This window comes from Strongylocentrotus purpuratus, unplaced genomic scaffold, assembly GCF_000002235.5.
Source record: "Strongylocentrotus purpuratus isolate Spur 01 unplaced genomic scaffold, Spur_5.0 spur5_contig_828, whole genome shotgun sequence".
Taxonomy (NCBI): domain Eukaryota; kingdom Metazoa; phylum Echinodermata; class Echinoidea; order Camarodonta; family Strongylocentrotidae; genus Strongylocentrotus; species Strongylocentrotus purpuratus.
Window position 1 is genome coordinate 186,676 of NW_022145533.1, and position 18,715 is coordinate 205,390.

Below are 18,715 nucleotides of genomic sequence, written 5' to 3' on the forward strand. Positions count from 1 at the left end.
CATGCCACATGATCAACTTTTTCTGATCCACTGCACACCTTTCTTTCACATCGCAATCGCATGACCAGAACTCAACTTTGTCTTTAACAATAAAATTAATTATACAAAGTGAAATGCAGATCAACAGACATTATAGAAGTGGATGATCATATACATGTACATGTAGTATGAATGATCAGAAGACCAGATCATTTTCAGTCTGATGTTCTTCCTGTAACATGAGCGCTTCACGATTCAATTCAAGATATTCACTGGAACCACACTTTACAAAGCACACAGCTGGTGAGTTGAGTCCTTTCAATGGTGTAGCAGGTCATATATACAAACACATTGCTGGTGTAGTGAAGATCTGTTTTGGGTGGGATATAATCATTTCCTGTAGGATCTCCTATGCCTGGAAAAGAAAACAAAATGAGAAAGAAGGAGGTAATGAATCATCTGAGAAGCAGGACAAAGCATAGACCACAAATTATCGGGGAGGGGGGGGGGGGGGGTGGGGAGAAGACACCCTACAAACCACATGAAAATTACCTTACAGATATAGAGAGGAGATTGTAAGGGGAAAAAATAATTATTTCTTCTGCCACCTTTCTTAGGTATCAATCTATGTACATGATAGATAGGGGACTGCTAACTTTATAAGACTAGGCTCAGAAGTAATAAATTAAGAAGCAAAACATAACACCAGGCATAACATGTCAATTTACAAGGAAGACATGACAACAGAAGTAACATCTGGGCCTAAAATGGAAACATGAGCACATGCAACATGTAGAACTAAAGGAAGTATGACATTAGCCTTGCCGTTATCCTACACAGAAGACAGGACAACAGGTTTCACATTGGGTCAGAAGGGAAAAATATACCACCAGATTTAACCCTATTCTGACTTTTTGACCCCCCCCCCCCTTCCCATTCAAAATCCACGACTGCTGCGCAACCACTAAACTAAGTTTGCAGCAATCAGATAATCCTCTACAAGTCATTTAGTAGTCAAATGTCAGGCCAAAATTTGTGTATAAAATAATGCTTTTCCTAAATATAAAAGTGATTTTTCTTGAAAAAAACATTTCCAGGGGTACTATCTATATGCGAGTCAATATCTCTGCAAAATTTTGAATCAGTTGTGCATTTCATGGCTGAGTAATATCACTCAAATTTACCCCCCCCCCCCTTTAGTCAAACCTTGCTCTTAGAAAGCCCAGTCAGTATAGGTGAACACAGAAGATGTGACACCTGGGGACAAAGATCCTAAGTCAAACTTAACTCTTAGTTGGACTTTAACATTATGGACTGCCATTTGTAGCCTTAAAATAAAATATAATCGAAAAGCAAAAATTGAAGTATTTTAGACTTTTTATTAATTCCACATCAAGAACATGAAATTTCCTTGATAATAAGCAAATATTAATCAACTACGAGGGTAATGGTGCAAACTATCATCGCCGAGGTGATCTCAGGGCTACTATCTTCCCGAGCCGAGAAAAAGACCTATCTCAGGTAGATAGTATTTATCTATACCTTTTTCGTGCTCTGTACAATCGCAATGTAAACAACTATACATGAGGGATATAATAGAAAATATGAAAGATTTGAATCAACAGTTTATGCCTTTTAAAAGAACTTTTACAAAATATTTTCATAGATGCTTGCGGCTTTCCATAATTCTTAAATCCAACTTTAAAATAAGTTCAACTTAAAGATGAAGTTGAGTTCTGGTCATGCGATTGCATTGTGAAAGAAACGGTGTGAAATCGACCAGAAAAGGTTGATCATCTAGCATATAAGAATTTGTATGTATTGCAAGGTTCTGGAATCATCAAAATGATAAGAAATTTGGCCAAGTCTTGGTAAAGTTACAAACACTGTACACAGAAAGATGTATATGGGACTACACGAACACGTGGCGTAAAAAACCTACCCCCAAAGTTTTACGAGTTACATGACATATTTAGAATATAAAGGCATTTGAAGAGCCATGCTTTTCAGGGAACATGTCTTATCTGATGTTCTTCCACACTTGCATAATAAGAATGATAACGCTCACAAATTATTTTTCACCTCTTCCCAGAACTCAACCTTCTCTTTAAAATCTTTGTGAAACACCCCCCCAGATGTAACAAGTTGGGCTACAGAAGGCCTGTCTTCACTAGCTCAAGATTGCCAAATATCCCGCTAATTAAACTATCCCGATCGCAAACTATCCAGCTAATATTCGTCTTCATCAGCCCGAAGTTGCAATTAGCGAGATATTTGTCCGGGATTGTCATCCCAAGATATCTTGGGATAGTTTGCAAAATATCCCGCTATTTGTCCGGTGCGTCTTCACCAGACCGAAGCCTTGCACTATGCGCGAAGGCTGAGCAAAATATCTCGAGCTAATTTCTCAAGGTCGAGCTTCAATTTTCGAGGTCAAATCTTGAGCTGATGAAGACGAGATTTGTAACTTCAGGATTATTTCCCAAATCAGAAATAGCAGGCTATTTGGCAATCTCGAGATGATGAATACGCGCCTAGAGAGAGAACAGCACACCAGCAGTGACCGGCCAGCGTGTGGGTGAGTAGGGAGAAGACCTACCTATCATCTGGTGATGTTGACCGATGTCTATGATGGTACCTATCATCGCTCCTCTCATCACGCCTATCGTCACGTCTCTCATCACGTCTCTCATCACGATGATAGTTACGAACTAACGCAAAATAAGGAAATATAATAATAATAATAATCATACAATATTTATAAAGCGAATAATAAACATTAGTTTCTCTATGCCCTGTACAAGCATAATGACGAGAAATTTATTCACATAAAAGGAATCAACACAGAGAAATATACAAATCTTATAACTACTAAAATGACTAACTTAACATAGTAAATAACATAATAAAGAGATAGCTAACATGGTCAAAACAAATAACGTAAGGATAGTTTAACAAATATACAAATGTTAGAAGATACCTATTGAAAGTTACATTACATCTTATGTACAGAAACAATGAGAAAAAAACCATAAATGAAATAATGCATGATCATCTTTCTACTGAATTTTATTGTAATGCATCGATGGATATTTATCTGACATTCTGTCTCACAGTGAAACATGTAAATAAGTTTCTAGGACCGCTCGACAGGATGTACACTAAATTAAACCAACATGCATCTATTTTTTTTTTATGATGCTGCTCTGGGGGGTGTTTCATAAAGCTGTTCGTAAAGTTACGGATGACTTTACGAATGACTTAAATATGAGAAGCCAAATGGGATGCTCAATCATTATTAACTGCATCAACTAAAGTTGAACTGTGCAGATTTAGATTAACATTCTCATCATAACAAACAATTTTTTAATGCAAAGTATATTTTTTGCCATAATTTAATTGAGGTTATTGGAAATATAGTCACACTTTGTTAAAACATCAGGAAAAACTTTGGGCATCCTATCTGGCACTTCATATTCAAGTCATTTGTAAAGTCATGCATTACTTTACAAACAGCTTTATGAAACACCCCCTGAAGGCCTCCAAGACCAAGAGGAAAACTATTTATTACATTCTAGAGAGAGCTCATTACCTGGTGATCTGTGTCTTCTTTCCCTTGATCTGCTCCTCCTCTCCCTCTCTCTCCTTGGGCTCCTGCTTCTCCTTCTCTCTCTGTCTCTCCTGGGGGATGGGCTTCTCCTCTTGGGAGAACGACTTCTCCTGAATGAAAATCAATGACATCATAATGAAAATCAATGACATCATAATGAAAATCGATGATATCATAATGAAAATCAATGACATCATGTTTGGTTTCTTTCAATTGTCAATTCAATTCAATTCAATTCATTTATTTTTCCTCTTTCAATTGTTCATATTTACAATGATGGTACATTTTAACATATTCACATATTCGTAAACATATACATCAATTTGCACAATACAATACATTAAAAAAAATAAACATGACATTGAAAGGGAAGTAGGGCCGACTAAAAAGCAGAGCTTGTAAGGTGTAGGCCCCCCTTTAAAAGTAATTATTATGAAGTATTATTTTATGAGAAAAAAACAAAACAATAATTGATTCAGTAATACAAAAATCATTTTCAAATGCAAAACATTGATAAATACATACATGTTTATAAAAAGAAACAATCAAAGTTACACAAACATCAAATTTGCATAAAGTCATACTACAAATTATATTTGATTGGGGAATGCAATAGCCAACCCTTTCCCATCAGAAGTATTTTAGTTCTGGTGATGACAAACAAAGAACCCAACAAAATCAACACTGAACATTGAAAAATGTACATCCATGCCTGTTGAAAGAATTTGATAATAATGCATTATACCCATATTATAAACAAAGAAATAAGAAGACATTGGGAAAGTCAGGAGTGCAGTGCGATACATTGTCCAAAAAATCTGTGACGTTACTTCTTGAAGGATACGTAATTGTGGAAATTTGGCCTGTCCATAAAATGATAATATGGATGCATTTCCAAATCCCACAGCGTGCAAACCTCTATTTTGAGATTTTGAGAAATGAGGTGTCAAAAAAGGTAGTGTGGTATCAACATGTTCAGGGCAACTCCCTGCATAATTTTCAAAATGGCCACCATTTATAACTATTGAATGATTTCAGAGATTACTTTTTAACAGAACCTTATTTTGCCATGTGTGTGTGAGGTGTCATACAAAAGGTAATTAAATTTCCTACAAGATGATATCACTAGACCTGCCAACCTCAGAAGTTCAAAAACTGTATTCTTTAGTCCCAAAAGTTGTATTTACTGACAAAAGTTGTATTTTGTTTGTAAAACACGGATCAATGCCTCTTACAGTCCCTACAAACAAAAAGAATTTTTGTTATGGATCATCTATTGAAAATGCATGATTTCGTCATGACTGGTGTGTTCAATGAACCTATGAACATCCCCAAATTGCCAATGTGAGATGCTCGTACGATACTTTACAGGACAGAATGGGCATTTTGTCATTGAAAATGGCACACACAAACACACACAGGAAAATCGTACTTTCGTATATACTTCTAAAAATCGTACTAAATATGATTACATCGTACTGGTTGGCAGTTCTGTATCACATTAAATAGGTTTGAGAATAATTTGTATAACAACTTTGAGCCAAAAACAAGATTTTTAAAAAAATTAAAAAATCATGAATATTGCTATGGAAAATGTGAAGGAGAATGGGGTCTATGTTCCATCAGGACTGGGGAAGGGACAGCTCTTGCATGAGCTTCTTTTGATTGCTAGATCAGGGAGAGAAGACATAGACCTTCAGGAAGTAGGGAGGTAACCAGGAATTTACAACCACAAGAAAGTGACTGATGTGACCTGATGGATCACTACATCCAACTAAAGTCAAGTAGTTCACATGTTATGTGATGAGTCTGGTATTGTTACAGACGGCAGCCCATCTCAGGACAAGAACCAACAAGCCAGACGGAGTTGTCTCCTCATTCATGGTATGGTCGTTGTCAAAGAAGCAATGGCTGTAGGAAATTTCCAAACTTCCAAGCACTTGGCTCTGATGTATGTGCGACATACCGATGCAAAGGCAAAGCAGTGTGATCTTTTCTTGAGTCGTGTTTCACATTCATGAATTTTGGGAATGTTTTATCTATATTTTTCTTGCAATCTTCATTCTCACCCATTCCTTGTCATATTTCATTTAATTGAATTAAACAACCACACACACACGGAAAGCTTACAAAAGCAAGCTTTAAAGCTTATCTTTACTAGTTTATAGGAGGGATTAGACCACACTGCAAGGTTACTGGACGGGTGGTTATCTCATCAACTCAGCTCTCAATTAACATAAGAAAAAGAGGATCATTGGGGACCAATGGTCACCGATTAGGCATTGTTTTCTATATAGAGGGAGCAAGTAGCTTCAAGTAGGACAGTGTGGCTTTAAATCAAAGAATATTTTCTATCTTACCTTTTAGGTGATCGACTACGACTTCGACGATGCCTTGGTGAAGGACTTCTCCTTGGTCTGTCGTGATCGTGATAGCTACCCCGGTGACGTTCAGGTGACTTTTTGATCTCCTGTTTATAAGAATCACAGTGCAAACAATACAGACATTGCAACAAGTTTCAAGTCAAATTTAAAACAAGTAAGATGTTTGGATTAGTAAAAATTATTATTTACGTGATTAACATCTATCATGATATGAATGTAAATCCTGAAATTTCCTTGTGCATGATATGTATATGGAATATAAGTATATTATGTTATGTTAAGTTTTATGTTAAATTTGAGCAAAGTGAATTTCCATTGTAAAACTAAAAAGAAATTGCAATTTTTTATTGGAATGTTTTCTCAAATTTGTGAGTGGTTCAGATTAATAAAACAAGGTTAATGCTACAAAACGACTGTATCACAACTGACAAGACAAATCTTTGCTTCACCATGAAAATCACTTTTGTTTATAATTCATGAAAGTCTAATGTTGTTAAAGGTGAAATTCAAAGAAAATCACAAATATGTCAACTAATGTATCACTATAAACTGGTAAGCTTACAGATGGCAATCGTACAAGTTTTAGGTCAACTACATATCGGGTGAATTATAAAAATACAAATACAACCACCTCCATAGCAGCTGGGATATACGAGAGATTCGCCGGAAAAATAAGGATTTTTTAATGACGTCACTATATGGACCACTACTGCCCAAGCAGACGACATCCCATAAAGAATGAACATAATTGCGAAGCTATTATTTGTCAAATTATAATGAGTTCAGTGTATATAAATGTAATGGCATGTCAAACCATTCAAAAGGAGATATGACCCGATTCCGATAACTAAAATATTTTGCTTGTAAATACACAGAATAGGGGTTAATTAACAATCAAAGAAACCAGACTTTTAAATTGAAAAAACCCCCGGAATTATATTAAGGACGGCATTTGTTCCCTCTTGAAACGCCGAACATACCGCGGTGTGTGCAGCTGAATATTCAATGGCGTCTTATTTTGTTTACAAGCGACAGATTCCTTTATTTTTGTATCGCTGCATTTGTTATCAAAATAAAACCATGCGCGGGGTTTAGAGTGAGGCAATAGATTATACATTTAGCCTGACGGTAGTGAAGTAAGAGAAAGAACTCAAGAGAGGATGAAAACACAGGCACTGAAAATGTGTGAGATGTCATGGGACATCGTCTGCTTGTGCAAATCGTGTCCATACTGTGATGTCACACATCTCAGCAGCGTTCGGAGAGCTCTTCAGGTGCTATGCCGGGGCTGTATTTAAGCGTTTTACAATTTATAATATTCATTACTTCGAATGTTTCCAAGCATTGAATTTTGATAACCTTGTCGAATCAAAGTTTCAACTTTGCAATAATGAAATAAAGTTAGTTTTTAAAAACAATGAATATCTACTTTAAGTTTCTGGATTCATAGAATGTACAAATTTGATTAAAATCATTCTTTTTCTTTTGAAAAAGATGTACCGGTACATATAATTTATGGGAACTAAATCAGTAGGATAAATTTATGAATTCAAGCACTAAAATTGACATAATAATTTTTACCATAAATAGAGCTGCAAAATTTTGTATCTTTCTGCTACTCTTAGAGTAACGTGGCAAATAAATCTGAAAGAGGACAGCCAATGGTTTGGCAATACATGTGGACCTTCTCACCCTTCGGCATACCCCTTAATCAAAAGCCAGCAGCTGCCTACTTTTGATATCACCTGTTCAAACCTCAATGATCTCTCATTTTTTGCAGCAAAACAGGGCTTTGCCGTTCATAATTTACATCATGAAAAAGTATGACTTGCTTTCGCATTAATAATTGCTAATGGATCTTATGCTACGGTCACAAAGGCTCATACAAACGATAATTTCATACGAATCTCCCTGTTTTTCCATTGTCTTTCGGAATTTCCATTGTCTGAAAATCGTTCGTACGGCATTCGTAGCAGTTCGTTATGGCATTCGTGACCGAGGCTTTAGGTGAAATCAAATAGAAGTAAGATGAGGAATGTAAGATAACTTACTGGTATATCGATGTCATCGTCACTGGAGTCTTCCATGTCGTCCAGATCCTCCTCCAGAGGGCTAACCTAGTATCACAAAGAGGGTCAAGGGTCAATGAATGTCAATCAAAAAACATGGTTACGCTTCCTACACAGAATATATTAAAGATATTATGGGTGGTATTCGCATAAGTTAAGCAGGGACTAAGTCCAGACTAAACAGGAATTTTAGTTCACACTTCTATGGAATGCTACATGTAGGTTTCATCATCTCCTTCAATATTCATGACAAAGATAATCTACCAAAGACTTTGTTGAAATTCAGTACATACTCATATTATCTTTTTCTTCCCATTTCATTGCAAAATTAATTTTTGTGGACACTTTTCATTGCAAGATTAAAATAATCTGTACAGGGTAAATGAGTTGGTAACAGGCACTCCATAAAAGTGTGGACTAAGTTAAGCCAGGCTAACTTAGTACGAGCAATCGGAATACCACCCATTGTAAATGAAGTTCTCATGGTGTTATACCTCGTACATATAACAGCCTCCAGCAGGCCTGTTTATAAGCATCATGATGTCAGAACACTGAAACCCTAGTCAATACTTACGCGTAGTTCAAGCTGCTCAGTCTCCTCCAGAATATGTCTCTTCTGCACACGAGGGAGAATGATGTCACAGACTCTCTCTTCATTCAGAAGCTCGTCGATAAACTCATCAACATGGGATAAGAAATATCCTATGGAGTAGAATAATGTTTGAAGTTTGAAGTTTGAAGCTTATTTATTCCACATTTTACATAAAAAATAGTTTATATTCTTTTTAATTTTTTTCTTTATACAAGTGTATATTATATAAGAGTAGATTTCAAACAAGAAAAAAAAAAAAAAAAAATTCAAATCAAGTTTTTAAAAATTAAAAATTAAAAATCTTGGTCCTAAAATAGGGTGCGTCTTATACACCGAGATTTACGGTAATTACGCACAAGTCAAAGATTGCCTAAGCCAAGGCACGTCACTCGGTCCGTCAAGGTCGACTTACGTGAGGTTGATTGTATCAGATGACAAAAATTAGGTAGAAAACATAACACAGGTGAGAAATGTGGAAAGAAAAACAAGAAAAGGAGCGAGTTATTATTATTATTAATATTATTTATTTGGCACTTTCAAAAGAAACAAAATCAGGAAAAAATATACAATCTAAATAGGACATAATGAATACATTTGACACTTGCGCACCCGACCAGGTAGCCCGGGTAAGGAACAGGTCAACTTAATGTCCATGATCATGATGAGCACTATAACGAGTGGTTTCTCGCGGGCGTTTATGTGTCGTATACTTTTTAGTAAATGATATTTTCATCAAGTATTCTCTAGTTTGTTAACCTACACAGGCGCATTTGAGCTACTGGTAGTAACTATTAAAATATAGTGAAATCAACGAAAATCAAGATCAGTTTTAATTTTTCCACTTACCACCAATCTTATCCTGTCTCCTGATCTTTCTGTAGTCATTGTACAGAGGTTCTAGGTACTTATAAACATCAAGACCTTCTCCCACCAGTCTGATATACAGTGCCCCAAGGCAACGCACATACCTAGGTAGGATACATATACAAAATAATAGAGAGATATTCAGGGGGTGAAATGTAACAACCCAGTGTACTAGTGTATGAGAATTGCATGGGTAGGCAAACTTGTATAAATTGTATTGTGTCTATTATTTAGATAGAAAAGGGATGTTCTACTTCATCTCAGCAGCAGCTTAAGCCTTGGTCACAAATGCCATTACGAACTGCTACGAACGCCGTACGAACGATTTTTAGACGATGGAAAATTCGGGAAGACAATGGAAAAACAGGGATATTTGTACGAAATTATCGTTCGTACGAACCTTTGTGACCGTAACATTACTAATTTGATTGGCCCATTTGGTACTCTTTTTCAGGACGCAATGGCACGATCAGATGTTCTAAATCATAATCTATTAAAGGGATAGTTGAGTTTTGTTGCAGAGAACGCTACACAGAATATATTTTTGGGTGAAATAATGAAAAAGTGAGTGTCAAATTTGAAAGGACATATAATTTAAATGACATAATTATTTGATCAAAATTGGTTCAGAGACGGCTGAAATATCCATAAATATAACAATTTCAAATATTTGAACCAGCCGTTGAAAAAAAAAAAAAAAGCACCTTATATGTTTTATTCCAGCCAAAGCCGATGTTTGCTGTTTGTTTGCTTTTTCAAGTTGATTATAATACGCACGACCGGTCGGCTCGTTTATTGTTATTATAAATTAATTAATTAAATGGTCACTATATTTTTTTAAAGTGAAGCTGAATTGGAATGGTCGTATAGGCAAAATTTCAAAAAAATGTTGGGGTCTAAATCATCAACGATCGTCCCCCAATTCGATGATCAGTTACAGGGTTTTATTGATGAACTATTTTTTCACTGTTATCTCCTTTATAATTTGCTGTAAACGTGGCACATGGGCACTGAACAGTAGGAATGCTTGAAAGCCCGAGACAATTATTCTCATTAGAAGTGGAATAGGTCTGCGACTCTTCCCTCTGTACTTACTTGAAGTCCTCATTTTTGATGAACTCGATAACAATGTCCTTCTCTGGCTGAATCTGTAGCATTTTCAGAAGCAGACACAGGAATGGAGACGGCTTGATATTACCTCCATAGGTACCTCCTATAAAACGCAACTCCATTGCTTTGTCCACTAGTAGTTCAGCTGGAAATGAAAGAGAATATTGTTTGTCAGTTACCTCTGCAAAAATGTGTCGGGCGTGGGACCTACCTAGGCCTGTTTTGAGTAAACGTCCCAGAAGTTCATTAAACAGGTACGGTAATAAAATTTCTACTGTGTACACAAAAACACATTCTAAACTTATAAACAAACTCCCAAGGCAACCTATTATAAAGAAATGTATATCTATAACTTTCAAGGTAAGGAGATGTCATTTGTATCAATTAAATTCATACCAGAATATTTATTTTTGATAGCCAGGCTCCTGGGTTTCGGGCATTTAAAATAGGTCTTAATATGCATGCAACCGATACCTCAGAAGCTGCAATTCTTAACGAGTGTGTGATTGGATTGCATGCATCCCTATGCAGTCTACGTACATTACGCGATCATGCAAAATTGGTCAATTGAAATTCAAACCTTTATCGCTCGTGATCCTGAAGGTGAAACTCAATAAATGAGGTGTCATATGAAAGAGCAGGTTTTTTTTCCATATTACCCAAAGGGACTCACCCCCGGAATTCTAAAAATATCTTGATCAAAACAGCGATTTAAAATAGTTTCCATCGTAGCTCTGATCTTTGCCACTTTCCTGAAGTGAGCCCCAGGCTTATGTAGGGCTAGACGTAAGGAAAATATCTATGCACTTATTTTTTTGCTAGCCCCAAGGGATCACAAGCAATAACAGTTTGAAAATACCCTTCCCCCCATTTTTGGGATCAGCTAATTAGGAAGGCAGTCCAAACCATGGTGACAACGCGTAAAATCTGACATTTTTTCCTGACAAATCTGCCAACTTGCCAAGAGTCTGGGATATAAATAAATGACAGTAGATCTAATACAAATACGATTTTCTGAAAATTCATGTGTGATTTTTAATGTTTCTTTTAAGTATAATCCTGCGCATTTGCAACAAATTTGATACGACGTCCGCAAATGTTCCTCCGATCCTTGCGTGTTGAAAGTTAGGTAGAGTAAAGGAGCCCGTTTTCGGCCACTTAAGACAAAATCCTATTTTTAGGACTCTTTACTTCCTATTTATTATCATTTCTTGTTCAAATCATGAAGCAAATATTATTATTATTTAAACAAAAAAAGAATCCCAGAAAAAAATCACGAATTGCCATGACAATATTCATTTCAATTTTCACTGTTTTGGAGCCGGTTATCGGCCGAGCGTTTCAGTTTACGGCCGCATGTACAAAGTCAATAGGAAGCGCTCGCGCGCGCCGTGCGTTTCCGCGCTGATGTACAGCACAAGCGGGCGGAGCAGGTATCCCACGCCTGAGCTCCCTGGTGCTCGCCTGGCCGAAGACAGGCACAGCGGTGATCGGAAGTTGGAATCTGAATTAGACAGAGATATCATGTGTGCGTCGCGGTGTGCGGCTGCATTGATTTAATACATGCGATGAGATACTTTTGAGCTTGCGACTAACACAAAATCGGGCTCTAAATCTGAAAAATACTTGAAATAAAGCTCATTTTATGGTACCCATATTTCTTACAGACATGCGTAAGATACTTGATTTTTCAGATTCGGGTAGCAGGACCGGCGATTACTTCGCTAAAATGTGATATTTTAGGATATATTTTTCATTGCAAATGTGGTTCTTCAGTGACACTGGCATGGTATGTTATGTGTGGGATATGTGTTACGCTATTATGCGATGTATTTTAGAGTGATTTTACCTTGTATCCAACCAATCGGCCGAAAACGGGAGCTGGCCGATTACGGGCTCCTTTACTCTAATGTCTCGCGCATGAACAAATGGCTCGAAGGATCGAGAAAACAAAATGTCAAATGGAGAAATAAACAAGCTTTTGTATAGTTATTAGGGTCTAGAGTAGAGATCTACCGAGGATTGTTTGTCGGTTTAATTATCAAGCATCAAGAAAATCATCCCGGATCCGGAATCCGTTTTTTGCATCGCCAATGTGCCAATCAAAAATATTGAACATCTGGTTTTTTGCAGACGATACTTGTTTTTGAGGACGCATTGATCCGCGTTTACAAAGACGATCTTCGTTTATAAAGACGATCCTTATTCTCGGACCAGCGCCCCTACTGTACATGTAGCGTACAGTCAGGCTCTGGAGGGTAGCCTCTAATCGGGCACATCTACAAGGAGGTCAATGAATATGCATATCAGTGACGTCGTGTCAATTCATGAATATTGATGTTCTTGACTGCGCGCGTACGATCGTACGTACTACGTGCAGAATTGGGGTCATGACTGTACAATGAAGGTAATACGTGCAACACAGTGGTTCAGCCAAATCAGGGCAAAATCTTACCATTATACAGTTGTATTGTCCGTGATTATGAGGTAGAAGTGTTTGAGTGTTAAGTAAATTTATTTAGTGTGGATTTTGATACATTTTTGATACAGTTTATACAAAATTGGCGATTCTTTTGGTCGTTTTTTAACTCCAAAAAACAAGTGACCAACTCGGTCGTCGGCTAAACCACCTCCCTGTAGATGTGCCCGCCTACCTCTACATGTGCCCGATCAAGATAGGGATCGAGTTAGTTTAATAAAATAGTATTCTATATTCAATATCCGAGAGTTCACGGATGTAACATTAAAGCTCCCTTATATATGAGTTTCACAAATATCAATTTATCTTCTTTTCATGGATTTTCTTTGGATTCTACGTGTTTTACGTTGTCTAACAATCACCTCCCTGTAGATGTGCCCGCCTCCCGCTACATGTGCCCGAGATAATGGTGTAGCCAGACATTATATTATATTATATATATTATATCTATGCGTATCTTTCTTGCTCCCTCGACGTGGCGACTCCACCAAACATACCCCCTCTTTCTTACTCACCCCCCCCTCTCTCTCTCTCTCTCTCTTTCATCCCCTGTTTCTTTTGTTTTCTTTTTCTCTTTTTTCTTCTTCTTTTGCTCCTTTTCTTCCTTTTCTTTCTTTTCCTTTCTTTCCTATCCTTCCTCGCTTAACCCCGCAACTGGTAGGACGTCCCTCAGCCTCGCTCCTTCTCCCAACAACCAGTCCCTTCAGTTTTTAGTCAAAAGTTTTGAAGTTTACCTGATAATTTTAATATTCTTCACTAGTTTGTCTAAATCTGCTATCATCATGCTTTTCTTCCTTTTCTTTCTTTTCCTTTCTTTCTATCCTTCCTCTTTTTCTCTTCTTCTTTTTCTTTCTTTTCCTTTCTTTCCTATCCTTCCTCTTTTTCTCTTTCTTCCTCCTTTTCCGGACAATATCCTGACAGGCGGGGGTGTCGCACCCCCACACCCCATTTGGGGACGCCCCTGGTTGTACGGAGTTAGATGATATTCAAACTTTTCGTAAATATACAATATTGCACGATTTTTTTTCCTCCTCATAATAATGTAAGGCCTTTCAAGATTTTAAGTCAAATAAGATATGATTTTGCGATCGTAAGGCATTAAGCAAACGGTAGTGTCCCCTATTTTATGTCTTTTTAAAAGTAGGCCTTTATTTTCTTTAAGCTTTGATAATTATATAAAAACATCACCATAATCTAGCTAATATATTTCCCCCGCTCCAGTGGTGACAAAAAAGGGAAACATAACACACACGTAATCCTATCGTAATTTGTCCCCCTTGTGTGAAATATCCCCCCCCCCCCTCAACTGATTGGCTAATCTTTGGTGACAAGACGATATATTTTACAAGGAAACCACCTCGACCGAAAAAAAAGACAGATTTAGAACGTGACAGTAAGACAATATGCTTTATGATTACCAACCTCTCCTACGAGATGACCCCGACAATAAGACACTATTTCAAACTCGTGGGAGACAGTGAGCATAGGATGACAATATATAATGCTTTTTCACAAAAACAAAACAAAAAACACAACAATATATTCCTGTTCTCAATGTGTATGATGAATTGACAGGTGATATGTATATTATGATGTGTTTGTTCTATAATATTATCTATCTTGTTTCATGACAACTTACATCAGCCTTAATTTTCGTTCTATGTGTTCCCTTTGTTGTATTTTCTTTCTTTTAATTATGGTTTGGTTATTGAAATTAATTGATTATCTATATTTCGTGTGTGAACCTTTAAGCATGTATATATCGACTCGAATAACTATTACATTTATTTTCTGTGTTTGCTTTGAATTTACCATGTCTCGAATGAATTAATCAATGATTATTTTTTATTGAACCTGCATTCAAATTTATGTTTACATTCCGTATTTTTCATGTGTTTGTTCTGTGTTTATCATTATATCAGGCCCCCTTGTTGCTACGAGGGCTAGATATCCCACCCCAAAATAAAAACGAAGACAAATTTCTCACGGCATTTTTTACTTTAATTGTGTTGCACTAAAAAGACCTTATCAGACCTCCTTACCCATCACCATCACCCTCACCCCAACAAAAAAGACAATAAATGTTTGATTCATATTTGGATTGCATTATCTCTTTGTACGATACATGACGCGAAAACCGTCAAGGTCCGAAAGTGTTCAAGCCCCCTATCCCCCAAAGTCTCAAACAAATCACAATTCCGAAGTGCCCCCCCCCTACCTCTCACCCCTCTCCGGACAGTAAGTAGGCTCGTGTTCCGGCCCAACCCCGCGTGTCTTTCTTGCTCCCTCGACGAGACAACTCCACCCAACAACCCCTTCTCTCGTTTACTCCCACCCCTCCTTTATCAGGCTCTTACCTCCACTTGTTTCCTTTTTCTCTTTTTGTTTTCTTCTTCCTTTTTCCTTTTTTTCTTTTCTTTCTTTTCCTTTCTTTCCTCTCCTCCCTCTTTTTCTCTCTCCTTTCTTTTCCCTTTTTTTCCTTTCTTTTCCTTTCTTTCCTTTCTTTCCTTTCTTTTCCTTTTCCTATTTTCTTTTCTTTTCTTTCCCTCTCTTTCTTCCCCTCCCCCTTATCTCTTTTTTCCCGACGGCAGCGCAATTTTACCGACAATATCCTGACAGGTGGGGGGGGGGGGGGGGGGGGGTTGTCGCACCCCCACACTCCCCTCTTTGGAGACGCCCCTGCTCGTATGCACTGTTTCGTTCTTGAAACACTGTTATATTATATTTACACAAACAAATTACCTTACAGAAAACATTAACATACCCAAAGAAAGTAGTCCGTCAAATGAATCATTATCAAACAAATAAATTACTCAAAAGTATACTGAGTAATAATCAACAATCATATTAAAGGATACTGATTTTAAATACAGGCCTCTACACTGTTAATCAAAGTTAAAAGGTAGGTGTTACCAAGCGCGGATCAAGGGAGGGCCGAGCCCCCCAGCCAAAAAAAAAGAGAAAAAAGGAGAGAGCAAGAAGGAAAAGAAGGGAAAGGGAAAGAGAGAAAGGGAAAAAACAAGAGGAAGAAGAAAAGAAAAGAGGGAAGAAGGAGATCGGGGGGTGGGGACTTGCCTTCCAGGCTGTTCCCCCCCCCCAATCAAAAAATAAAAGAGAAGGAAGGAAAGGGAAAGAAAAAAGGAAAAGAGGAGATAAAGGGAAGGAAAAAAGAGGAAGAAGAAAAGAAAAGAAGGGGGATATCAGTTGCAATTTTCCCGCCAACAAGTTGTGGATAGGGGGGGGTCAGGCCCTTGCCCCCCACCCCCCCCCCCCCGTCCCTGCTAAAAAAAAGAGAAAAGGAATGAAAAGGAAAAGAGGAGAGCTAAAAGGGAACAAAAAAGAGGAAGAAGAAAAGAAAAGGGAGAAAAGAAGGGGAGATCAGTTGCGGTTAATCCCGCCAACAATGTGTGGAGCGGGTGGGGGTCAAAATGACCTTGCCCCCACCCCCAGCAAATCTAAAAGAGAGAGAGGGAAGGAAGGGAAGGGAAAGGGAAAGAGGAGAGAAAGAAAAAGAAGAAAAAAAGAGAATGAAGAAAGGTAACTGATATCAGTTGCAATTCCAACAAGGTGTAGATCGGGGGGGGGGGGGGGGGGGGGGGGGGGGCTTTGGGGAAATAAAATTCAAACGTGGTTTATTTCTAATTCAATAACGGTTGTTTACAGATAATGGTGAAATGACATCCTTTACATTCATGTCGGAAATTCAATTTACAACAGTAGTTGTATGCCTATTTTCTACACTCCCCCTATATCGGGCACATGTAGCGGGAGGCGGGCACATCTACAGGGAGGTGGTTATTTGACAACGTAAAAAAAGTAGAATCCAAAGAAAATCCATGAAAAGAAGATAAATTGATAATTTGTGAAACTCAATTGTATCTTAGGAAGCTTTATTATATCCATGACACGACGGAAATTCAATATACGTATGCCTTACTACATATACCCTATCTCGGGCACATGTAGCGGGAGGCGGGCACATGTAGCGGGAGGCGGGCACATCTACAGGGAGGTGGTTATTTGACAACGTAAAACACGTAGAATCCAAAGAAAATCCATGAAAAAAAGATAAATTTGATATTTATGAAACTCATTTGTATCTTAGGAAGCTTTATTATATTCATGACATGTCGGAAATTCAATATAGGCTACAACACTAAGTTGTATGCCTTACTACATATCCCCTATCTCGGGCACATGTAGCGGGAGGCGGGCACATCTACAGGGAGGTGATGTATTGACAACGTTAAACACGTATACCTCAAAGAAAATCAATGCAAAGATGTTGAATTGATAGTTGTAAACTCATATATAAGGCCATGTAAAATTGATTACATGTTGATCGTCCGGATTTTTTGAAAAAGAGGAGGAGGGTGTACCATGTTATTTGATATTTGATATTTCAAAATGGCCGCTCAAAATGGCCGCTCGGTACATTTTCCCCGACAGTCGAGGCTATTTTTTTTCAAGATGGCCGCCGACAATTTTTTTTTTTTTAAATCAGAAATAGAGCCATTTTAGCAGTGTTTTTCATGTTTTTTTTTCTTTCAAAAAAAAAAAAAAAAAAAAAAAAAATCAAAAAAAAAAAAAAAAAAAAAAATCAAAAAAAATAAAACAAATAACAAAAAATAGGAGGCGGCCCCCAAAAAGGAAGCGGGCGGGGACGATCAACATGAAATCAATTTTACATGGCCTAAGGGAGCTTTAATGTTACATCCGTTAACTCTCGGATATTGAATATAGAATACTATTTTATTACACAACTCGATCCCTATCTGGATCGGGCACATGTAGAGGTAGGCGGGCACATCTACAGGGAGGTGGTTAAGCCGCGACGACCGAGTTGGTCACGTGTTTTATGGAGTTAAAAAACGACCAAAAGAATCGCCATTTTTGTATAAACTGTATCAAAAATGTATCAAAATCCACACTAAATAAATTTACTTAACACTCAAACACTTCTACCTCATAATCACGGACAATACAACTGTATAATGGTAAGATTTTGCCCTGATTTGGCTGAACCACCGTGTTGCACGTTTTACCTTCATTGTACAGTCATGACCCCAATTCTGCACGCACGTACGTACGATCGTACCGTACGCGCGCAGTCAAGAACATCAATATTCATGAATTGACACGACGTCACTGATATGCATATTCATTGACCTCCTTGTAGCTGTGCCCGATTAGAGGCTACCGCTCTGGAGCCCCGACGCCTTCGGCGGCGGAGAACCCTGGCTATGGCCTGTATTGGCTGGGCCTGGCCTGGTGCCTGTACTGTGCAGTGTGTAGGAGGAGTGGACGAAAACAAGTGATCTGCTGCAGCATGCAGATCACCTAATTAAATAATCAGATATCACATATGCTTAAAATTCATACCACTTAGAGCGAAACATTCTTCCTTCCAGTATCTTGATTCATAAATTCTTGATCTTGTGATTTTTTCCACCAAATACTGCGGATTCTTCCCTTGATGCTGCGAGCGTCTCGGACCGTGCGATTCGCCATCTTGGAAAGGCATTTAATGAGTGTAGAGTGAAGAACAGTCGTTAAAGATTACTCAGTATGTAGTTCTCCAAAAATCTTTTGATTAATATCTTTTATTGATTTAAAGATATAAATTAA

The 18,715-nt window shown here is 37.7% G+C and overlaps 1 protein-coding gene across 1 annotated transcript; it reads right to left on the minus strand.

Moving 5' to 3' along the window:
- Window positions 1-363: 363 nt before the first annotated feature.
- On the minus strand, window positions 364-18,613 carry LOC575824 (pre-mRNA-splicing factor 38A). The gene is given in 10 exon segments (XM_030983182.1): window positions 364-394; window positions 2,579-2,690; window positions 3,572-3,699; window positions 5,950-6,059; window positions 8,025-8,090; window positions 8,617-8,744; window positions 9,481-9,602; window positions 10,594-10,753; window positions 18,470-18,556; window positions 18,559-18,613. Coding segments are annotated over 10 exon segments (978 nt in total). The 5' UTR covers window positions 18,599-18,613; the 3' UTR covers window positions 364-369.
- Window positions 18,614-18,715: the final 102 nt, after the last annotated feature.